The sequence below is a fragment of the Crocuta crocuta genome, unplaced genomic scaffold (assembly GCF_008692635.1).
Source record: "Crocuta crocuta isolate KB4526 unplaced genomic scaffold, BGI_CrCroc_1.0 scaffold515, whole genome shotgun sequence".
Classification (NCBI taxonomy): domain Eukaryota; kingdom Metazoa; phylum Chordata; class Mammalia; order Carnivora; family Hyaenidae; genus Crocuta; species Crocuta crocuta.
In genome coordinates this window covers 410,962-421,470 of record NW_027528633.1, presented here as the reverse complement: position 1 = coordinate 421,470, position 10,509 = coordinate 410,962, and the positions used below count along the sequence as shown (strand labels likewise).

Here is a 10,509-nt window from a genome sequence, read left to right as displayed (position 1 = left end):
TTGCTCACATAAACCTTCTACTCCTTTTTCTCTCTCTTCATCTTCTGAGACTCCTATGATATGAATGTTATTAGGTTTTAATAAATCACTGAGTTCCTAAGCCTGTCTTTGTGATCCCTGACCTTCTTTTCCCTCCTCTTTTCAGCTTCATTATTTTCCATAATTTTGTGTTCTTTATCACTAATTCGCATCTTTGCCTTGGCCATTCTCGCTTTTATGGCCTCTTTTTGGGTTACATCTCAGTGATAGCATTTTTAATTTTGGCCTGACTAGATTTTAGTCCTTATATCTTTTCAGAAAGTGATTCTCTGGGGTCTTCTATGCTTTTTTCAAGCCTAGCTAGTATCCTTATAATCATGTTTTTATTTTTCATTTATTTTGAGAGAGAGAATGAGTGCTAGCAGGGAGGGCCAGAGGGAGAGAATCCCAAGCAGGCTTTTCACACCAGCAGCACATAACCTGACACAGGGTTTAAACTCAAAAACCATGAGATCATGACCTGAACCAAAACCAAGAATCAGACTCTTAACTGATTGAGCCACCCAGGTGCCTCATAGTTGTGATTTTAAATTTTAGTTTAGACATCTGCATTGATAAAATCCCTGGCTGTCATTTGTCCTGTTCTTTCATTTGAGTTGAATTCCTCTGTCTTGTCATTTTAAAGGAAGAAAAACAATAATAAAAAAAATAATAATAGAATGAAATAAAATTTTAAACATCTTTAAAAATTCAAATAAAGAAGCTAGATCCTAGGTGTGTTTTGGTCTGCTTGTTAAGAGAAGCTTGATAGAATATAGGTATAAGAAAAAAGCGGAAAACTAGGTGCCTGGGTGGCTCAGTCTGTTAAGCATCCTACTTCAACTCAGATCATGATCTCACAGCTCTTGAGTTCAAGCCCTGTATCGGGCTCTGTGCTCACAGCTCAGAGCCTGGATCCTGCTTCCATTTCTGTCTCCCCCTCTCTCTCTGCCCCTCTTCCGCTTGCACTCTGTCTCTCTCTTTCAAAAATTAACAAATATTTAAAAAAATTTTAAAAAGAAAAAAGAGGAAAAGACAATAAATTTAAAAATTGAAAGTCGAAATAAATTGGATATATAAAATACAATAAAATACAGTACAATAAAATAAAATAAAATTTTCTGTATCCAAGAAAAACAAAAGAAAAAAACAACAAAAGCAGAAGCGAAACACAAGCAAACAAACAAAAAGGAACCCAAGTGAATCTAGATCCAGTTTCTCCTAGCGCTGAAATTTTCAGCACTCTATGTATAGTCGACTGAGCACATGAAGAGATTTGTGCTGGTCCTCTTGGGGAGAAGGGTTCTGCCGCTCAGATTCTCAGGTCAGCTTGCTGCAGTGGAGCTGTGCCTGGAAGGCCTGGGAGTGTGGCTTTGGTGTAATGGCTACATTCTGTTTGGTGGTGCTGTTTAGCTCACTGGAGCCTGTCCCTGTTGGGCTAATGGTGAAAATGGTTCTGCCTGTTCTCTAGTCTCCACAGCAGGAAACACCTATTCTCACTGACAAAGGATCACTTCTCTTGTGTTTCCTGCTTCTGTCAGCTCCCCGCCTACCCCAAAGTTGTTCACCTACCAGTTGGTACCTCCTTCCAGAGCTTTACCACAGACATGGCTGTTTCAAAACCCCGCGCTTAAGAAAACCCTGAGGTTTGGACTCACAATGATCCTCTGGGGGAGGGTCTCCCTGCACTGAGACCAGGAAATGATCATGATGGTCATGCATCTGTGCAGCAGCAGCAGCAGCAGCAGCAGCAGCTCAGACCTTATGGTAAATTGCACACACAGCTGGGGCCAGGGTTTGCTGCCCTCAGCCAGCATCTTTGTTCTTATATGGGTGAATGTAGAAGCTTGATGGTGCCCGCCAAGTCTTTTGCCGCATAGAGGCCTTATCACCTCTACCAAATGCACTGTAAGCAGAGGAAGTGCTTCTACCTGTGCCACCCAGAGGATCTCAGACTATGCTGCCTGCTCCTGGGACTCTGCGCTACTTTCTTAGTGGAACACTGCTAGGCACTGACCTCTGACTCACTCACACACTGCTAGACTCTGTACTCCACTGTTTATTAAAAAAAACTTGTGGTATTGAAACCCTCTCCTTTTTTCTCTATTGGTATTGGGGGACAGTTTTCTTGTGCAGTCCCCTGTGCATGTATTTGCCTTTTCTCTCTAGCTGCTTTCACGGGGAGTACTTTCTTGAGCAAAGATGACACACTGCGCTCTTCCCCTCTCTCTCCATTCCTCTCCCTCCCCTCTGCTTCACTGCAGCTCTTCTCTCCCCCAGTCTGCCTCTCCACACCACATACTTGCCCTTTTTTGTCCCTCAAAGTAGGCAGATTTTTCTGTTAATTCTCAAATCGATTTCCTAGTTGTCCAAAATGGTTTGATGTTGTTCTAGCTGTGTTCGAGGGGCAAGACAAACCCAGGGCCCTTTTATTATTCCGCCTTCTTAACTCCGCCCCACTATTGCTTGTTTAATTATTATCTTTTCTGTGACCACTCATACTATTCTACTTGAATTTCTGTTTCTTTGCATATAAGAGTTCTTGGATCTATCTTTCAGGTCTCTTCCTTCGTAATTTCCACCCCTTTATATTTTTATTCAGTGCTTTGAAATATGTATTACACTTAATTTCAGTCTCAGTAGTGACCATTGGTTGCTCCAGTTAATCTACTCTGTTGTTAGCTTTTGTGAAATCATGTGCATTATCTCCATGAAGTCTTGTGTTGTATTGTACACTAATTTCCTTAAAGGTTTTCATTATTTTTCTAAGTTCAAGTTGTTGCTTGTCTTTTCTACATCTGAATTTCACTTCTTGACAGATATCTCTGTTTATAGCTGCCAGACTTTGTGGTGTAGAAGGAGAAGCAGACATTTCCCCAATAGTCCACTGCAGAGGCCCCTGGGCTCACAGACACTTTACTCTCAATTTTAGGACTCTACTTACCTGCTCCACAACTTCTTGGCCTCTTGAGTGCCAGTGAGACCAGGCACAGACTTGCAGGACTGAGGCTATCTTCCTTTACCCTGTTCTGTTCCCACTACCAGCAGGAACTTGCAGTCATGTAGGCTGAGCTCTCTGTGTGTAGTCCGTATGTGGGGATTAATTCTTGTTAAATACCTGTGGTCTTTATTACTGAAAATAAATAAAAATTATGATTTTTAGGGGAAAATATGTAAGTATTTTTAAAATATATTGAAGTATTTATATTAATTTACTTTTTCAAATAGACAACTCACAGTTTTTCTTTATTATGTGTTTATAGGTTAGCATGGCCTCATTGAAAGAATTAGACCAAAGGCTCTTTGAAAATTACATTGAGTTAAAAGCAGATCCTATCGTTGGCTCCTTAGAACCTGGAATTTACGCAGGCTATTTTGATTGGAAAGACTGCCTGCCACCAACAGGTAAATGGTTTCAAGTTACTGAAGTTCTCTAAATGTAGTCCAGTACATATAGAGTAATAAATATGGAAACAAATTTATCAATCAGTATATTCTTTTTTTTTTTTAAGTTCATTTATTTTGAGAGAGAGAGAGAGAGCGCGCGCAATTCCCGAGGAGGGGCAGAGACAGAGGGAGAGAGCGAGAATCCCAAAGAGGATCCATAATGACAGTGTGGAGCCTGATGCGGGTCCCAAACCCACAAGGTGTGAGATCATAACCTGAGCTGAAAGCAAGAGTCAGCCACTTAGCCAACTTAGCCACCCAGGCACCCTCAGTTAGTATATTGTTAAAATGCTTTTCTTTTGTATTCACATTTTTTCTCATATTTACTGAGGGATTAGTTTGATTTTAACTTTTTATGAGCTTAAATCCATTTTTGATAGTTTGAATATTAGTGCACTTTATATTATTAATATTGAAGCCTTAAACTTATTTTTAAATTCCAGAAAATAATTCATTACACCTTATATATAGTATTCAATCATTTTAAGTAATGCATCCCTTTTTCCCTGGATGTAGCTTTATTGCAAAGATATGTTATGAGTGACAGTTGTATACAATGACTTTGTGACTATCATCCAAACATTTAAGAAATCTGCTCACTTCTATATATGACCTAATTGTCAATGCTGAAAAGGTGAAGGATAGAGGAAAAATGTGTAGGAGTATGATCATTATAGTAATTTAACAAAGAAAATTGAACCACAGAAGGATAATTACCTAGTTCCAGTATTATTTCTGTGACATCAAATGAAATCACTTCATAATATATATTTTAAAAATAACTTGCTTGCTGAATCCAACTTCTTGATGGGTCAAATAAGTAGGATTATGTGCGGATTATGTGGATTATGAAATAATGTGAAATACATAAAACCAGGCTCCCTGTTAACCTTTTTTTATAGAAGTAGTTTTACATAGAAATGTTCATGTTGACATTAGGCATAGATTCTGTTTGGATGTATATATGTAGATAGAACAGTGAATTGTTTAGAGGCTTGTGTTAATTTTCATTCTTTTACCCCATTGCTCTAACCCCCCCCTTTTTTATTGTATAGCACATTTCTTAGATGGCAATTAAATTGTTTAATCTTTAAACAACCTTTAGATTTTTATTCTGTGTGTTCATATTAGGTGGTAACAATATTGTGATGCTAGAAGTCAAAACTAAAAACCATAATCATTAAATTAAAGATATTTGGGGCGCCTGGGTGGCTCAGCCAGTTGGGCGTCTGACTTTGGCTTAAGTCGTGATCTCTCAGCTCGTGAGTTGCAGCCCTGCATCTGGCTCTGTGCTGACAGCTTGGAGCCTGGAGCCTGCTTTGGATTCTCTGTCTCCGTCTCTCTCTCTCTTTCTCTCTCTGCTCCTCCCCTGCTTGCGTGCTCTCTCTCAAAAATAAACAAATATTAAAAACAGATATTTTATGTGACTACAAGAATTTTATTTTCTGAAATCACAGCCATTATAGTCATATGAGTCCTTCTACCTACAGCTGGCCATGATTAATCTTTTTTCCTTAAACTCTTACTTTTCTATGCACATACTTTACTGTGTCTAAACTGGATTATAGTTCATATCCAAATATATCCTTTTATAATTCTTTTTTTTTTTTTTTAAGTGTATTTATCTTCAGAGAGAGAGACGTATGAGTGAGGAAGGGGTAGAAAGAGAGGAAGAGAGAATCCCTAGCAGACCCTTAACTGTTACTGTAGAGCCTGATATGGGGCTCAAACCCATGTACTGTGAGGTCATGACCTGAGCCGAAATCAAGAGTCAGACGCCTAACTGACTAAGCCACCCAGGTGCCTCCAAATAATATCCTTTTAAAGTTTAACTCAGATTCTGTTCATATTTTACAATCCTTGCAATATCTTCCCATTATACTTACAGCAAAATATGCAAAACAGTGCAGGGCAGGCCCCCCTGACTGGTGCCCTGGTTGCTTGGCCCATCACCTATGAGAACACCCCACAGCTTCTCTCTACCTGCCCTTTTGCACAGTGAGCCTTTTTGTTGTCCATATCTTTTTATTTCCAGATCCTTTCTACCCCTTCAAGACTGTTTTCCCTCTTTTTAGGCATTAATTCTCCCTTATCTCCATAGAACTGAGTCCATTTTATCATTCAGTTCTTAAATATCACCATACCAGCCATCCAACCTGAAGAAATGATGTAGCCAATGAGCAATAAGTGTGATGTTTTAAATTTAACCTGTGAAAACTACTCATATTTTATTTGTAAAATAATTACAAGGGAGAATGCTGTAGATGTCGTTCCAGCACTGGCCTTTATACTAGTTGAACTTATTACAGCCAAATCTATGAGGTCATAGTTAGTGGGTTTATTACCACTTTAATTGAACACACATGACTTTTAACAACAAATTATTCTCAAGATCATCAGTCAATAGCCTCTGGAACTTTTCATATATAATCCCCTCAGAACTCTTGGGCCCAGATTTTGAAATTTCAGTATTTTGGGGTTTTAGAAAGACTGTGCATGTGCCATATATTATGTTACATTCCCAGCAAGCATTTCTGCAGGGACACATATGAATAGTTAGATGAGGAGTGATAATGTGGTATTCTTATTCAAATCAAGTGCAAAATCCTACCAGAAGAATTCATCACAAATTTGCAAATTCACAAACAAAATTTTACCTCTTGAATTTTGTACCCAGTGGCTAAAATACTGCTTGGTACATAATGTCCGGTCAGTAAATACTTGTTCAGTGACTGCTTGGATGACCTCTTTGTAGCTCCCACAAGTGCCTCTGCTAGTGTCTTCACTGCCCGGTCATCACTTCCTTGGCTGTCCTTTGCATGCTTCAGGGCCCATCTCTGAAAGGAGTGCTTTTTCTGGGGAGTCTTCCTCTGTCAACCCCAACAGGACTCTTTTTTCCTGAACCTCTATTACACCCTTTAACTTCTCTTATAACTCATTAGTATCTGTACATAATATATATATTTTTGTATCTGCTTTTTATTCTCCCATTTTGGAGGAATTTTTATTTTTTTAATGTTTTCTNCCTTGGGTAAATTCCTAGCAGTGCTATTGCTGGGTCATAGGGGAGTTCTATTGTTAGTTTCCTGAGGAACCTCCACACTGTTTTCCAGAGGGGCTGCACCAGTTTACATTCCCACCAACAGTGTAGGAGGGTGCCCGTTTCTACATGGAGGAATTTTTAAACAAAGATGTGAGAAGATTCTTTTCACGTTTACAGACTTCAAATTATTTAAGTATTTTTATAGAGTAGTGACTGAAAGTTTCAGAATTCCAACGGATAGATATTGGAAGCATTTTTCCATAAAATCTCTTTTCTACTCAGGGTAACAGTGCACAATACTCAGATATTGCCCTCACTGTTCCTAGACCACTGCTGGTGAACTAAATGTCACTGCTTTGCCATTTCTCCCCAGTCTTGGAAGAACTAGACAAAAATTGCCAAGTATTGTGGACCAGCCTGATTCCTGCTTCTCCCTTGGCTGGGCTGCCTTCACCTTCTGTCTAAGACTGCTGAGAGGGATGGCATCTGGTGACCATGTTTCCTTTCTCATTTGGGACGCCTCCACTTGTGAATACATATATGAATTATCTCATGGGAAAAGAAAAGCCTGAGCCTTGCCACACCAAACTTTTGTGGAAATAATTTAGCAATTCCAGGTATTCAGAAATAAAGGAGTTTTTATAGGCAGGCCATGCATGTGCAAACACATACACACACACATGCACACAGGCATGTACTCCCTAAGTTTTTAAGTGTCTTCCAGACAGATGGCTTTAGTTAATTTGTGTCCTCATAACCTCTAAGTGACTTGCATATAATTACCATTTACTACTTGTGGTATTAATTTCCTAAATTTAACAATCTTAAGATAACCAAATTATTTATAATCTCTTGAGAATCTGGCGGGGTAGGGCTAGGACATTAAGCACTAAACTAGCAGCTGTGGTCACTCGAGCCGTAAATCACAATCCCTATCACTCTTCTCTTTACAACCCAGCTTTTAAAAAGTTATCTGTCTTCCCTCAAAGATTCCATGCTAGGACTATCTGTGTTCTTGTATCACTTCATCTCTCATCCCCTGAAGTCTGCCTATACCCTGCCCCCCAATTGAGCCTGTTCTCACTGAAGCTACCCCTGATGCTATACAGCTGACCCTTGAACACATAGGTTTGAACTGTGCAGTTGCACTCATACTTGGATTTTTTTTTTAACGTTTATTTATTTTGGAGAAACAGTGCAATTAGAGGTGGGGCAGAGAGAGAGGGAGACACAGAGTCTGAGCAGGCTCCAGACTCTGAGCTGTCAGCACAGCCTGATGCGGGGCTCGAACCCATGAACTACGAAATCATGACCTGAGCTGAAGTCAGACGCTCAACCAACTAAGCTACCAGGTGCTCCAAAATGGATTTTTTTTTTAACACAGCACAGCACTGTAAATGTATTTCCTCTTCCTTATTTCCTTAATAACATTTTCATTTTTCTAACTTACTTTATTGTAAGAATATAGTGTATAATACACAGAATATACAAAATACGTGTTAATTGACTATGTTATTGGTAGGGCTTCTGGTCAACAGTAGGCTATTAGTAATTAACTTTTTGAAAATCAGGGGTATATGTGGATTTTCACTTGTGTAGGAGTCAGCACCCCAAACTCTGCATTATTCAAGGGTCGGCTATAGTTGGGAATCTGACGCAAACACTCTTCATATTCCATGTTTCTGAAGTACTCCCATTGTTGAACTCCCTTCCTGAGACTTTCTGTGGCATCTCTGATCCCACTACTAGTTGACAGCCCTCAGTTTCCTTTGTGGATTGGCTTCTCTTCCTTTGCATAGCACTGCTAGTATCCCCAGGACTCTATCTTTCTCTCTTCTTGCCAGACTGTCCTCAGACTATCTCTGAGCAATTTCAACCACCATAATGTAGATGAAATCATACTGACTGGTGCCTCCAGCATCTACATCTATAGTCTAATCTCTCTACTCTGAGCTCAAGGTCTTTCTGTCAACTTTCCTAGTAGACATGTCCATTGGAACATTCCAGAGACCTCTTCAACTTAGGAAGTCCAAAAGCAAAACCATCACCTTTGCTTTCTCATCATCTCCAGATCAGCTCTTTCTGCTGCTGGACCTCCACTCACTGGGGAAATGATGAAGACCTCAGCCAAGACTCCCCTCTCCATCTTGTTCAAGAAAACAATTAGTTACGAGTCCCCTTATTTCCATTTCTGAGTTCTGCCCCTCATCATTTTTCTTGTGAGGATACTGTAGGGTTCTCTTTTTGGTACCAGCACCCAATCTCGCCTGTTTCTCGTTCACCTCTGCCTTTTTGAAAAACTCATCTTTCTATGATATAAATGAGAATAGGGTGACCTATTCTCCCTCAAGCTAAAACCTAAACTTGCTAGACATTGCTTAACACTTCATTTATGGCTATCAATTACCTCCCTCATGCTCCTTCCCTGTACCTCTCACACATGCCTTTTCTAGGCAACCGGCAGTCAGAACCATTTCAGTTCTGAAAGTCTTCTCCACTCCTGCTCTTTCCTGATAATTAGGCACTGCCCTCTCTGGGAAGCTTTCCTTCCCACCTCCTTGCACACCTCCAGGCTGGGTTGGTCTCCCTCATTCCTCCTACTCCTGAAGCAGTTTTCTGTCCCTCTTGTACATAGGAACTGTCATCATCTGCTGTGCTGGGATTCCTTAGCACAGTGGCTTACTTTTTCATATCCACACTCCCAGTGTTTTAGCAGAGTCTCTACACAACAGAAGATGCTCTGTAAATGTCTGTTAAGTAAACAAAGATGGGTAGTTTATTTGTATAAAGTCTTAACCAAATCTGTAGGTCACTCAAGTTTGTTATCTTTCAGGTATCTGCTACATGGTTTTGCAGTGATTATTCTAGTTTTTTTTTAATAGAAGGGTTATTCATGTAATCTAGTTTCCATTATTCTTGTTAACCTTTTTTTAGGTAGTACGCATTAGATATTCATATTTGTTGAATTAAAATAAGCCTTTTAGCACTCATTTTCTTGTCTTCTGTGAATTCTGATATGGTAGCTTTATGCACTCCCTAAATTTTGAACAATTGCCTTTGATTTAAAATGTGAATGTAAAGTATATCCAGCACATCAACAGTTCTATGTGGCATTGCCAAGTTTAAGTGAATTTAGTTAAGTTTAATATTTTCTCCAATGTTTAGCATATATTGAACATAATTGTTAGCACTGACATTGTTCTTAAATTATTTGGCATTTGTTTAAGGTTATAAAATTACTTGTGATGTTTTTATTAGTGAGAATAGGAAAATGACACAGCCATCCCAGTTTTCCTGCATGTTCCATGATTACTACAACAAGACGTGGTCACTAAGCTTCAGTCTTCATGAACAGTTGCTCATATCTATCTCCATTGAAACTCCGGTTGTTACTGAGAAACATAACTGGATTGTAAGTGATGCAGAGGAGGGCTGTCTTTCCACCTCCTTCCTCACCCCAGACTTGGAGCTTCTCATAATAAGCAGTTAGATCCCTTTAGTGCATCCTGAAGACAAACAACACCAATCACAGAATTCCTTATGGTTAGGACAGAGGTCTTTCTCATTAGCTCACCCCTTTAAAGGGTGTCTTTTGGAAAAGAGCAATTCAGGAAGTGTTCTCCCTAAAGGGGCGTGGTCCTGTCACTACTTCAGAGGCTGTGATTGCTGGCAATTGTTATGTTATGGTGGATCCTAGGAAATAACCTCAGTGAGGAGTCACAAGAGAGCAAAGAGTGTGGGAATGACAATGCCAGGCTATAAGGGATTTTTGGTTTCTACTTCATCCAGTAGATGATTTAGTGATTCAGAGTTTATTAAGGTCCTCCCTTTATAATATTTATTTAAGGTACTCAAAGCTTTTTCTCTATTACCTTCATATCTTCTCAGCTATAAAATTGAGCTAGTTTAAGCCACTGATATGAATAGTAATGGTTTGTGGCCTCTGGATAAATTTTTTATAGAAAATTAAGATTCTCCTGGCTGTGTGACATTAAGTGATA

At 39.4% G+C, this 10,509-nt stretch overlaps 1 protein-coding gene across 5 annotated transcripts in view; it reads left to right on the top strand.

Annotated features, from left to right (window-relative positions):
• The first annotated feature begins 3,285 nt into the window (after positions 1-3,285).
• The window catches only part of LOC144224273 (exocyst complex component 2-like), a 126,488-nt gene continuing 119,264 nt past the window's right edge, over positions 3,286-10,509 (top strand). For all 5 annotated transcript variants that reach the window (XR_013333000.1, XM_077755181.1, XM_077755179.1 and 2 more), the window contains exon 1: positions 3,286-3,423. Coding sequence is in view for 4 of the 5 variants with exons in the window: in XM_077755181.1 (XP_077611307.1) it covers positions 3,288-3,423 (136 nt within the window). In the remaining variant the exon portion in view is untranslated. The remainder of the gene's footprint in view (positions 3,424-10,509) is intronic.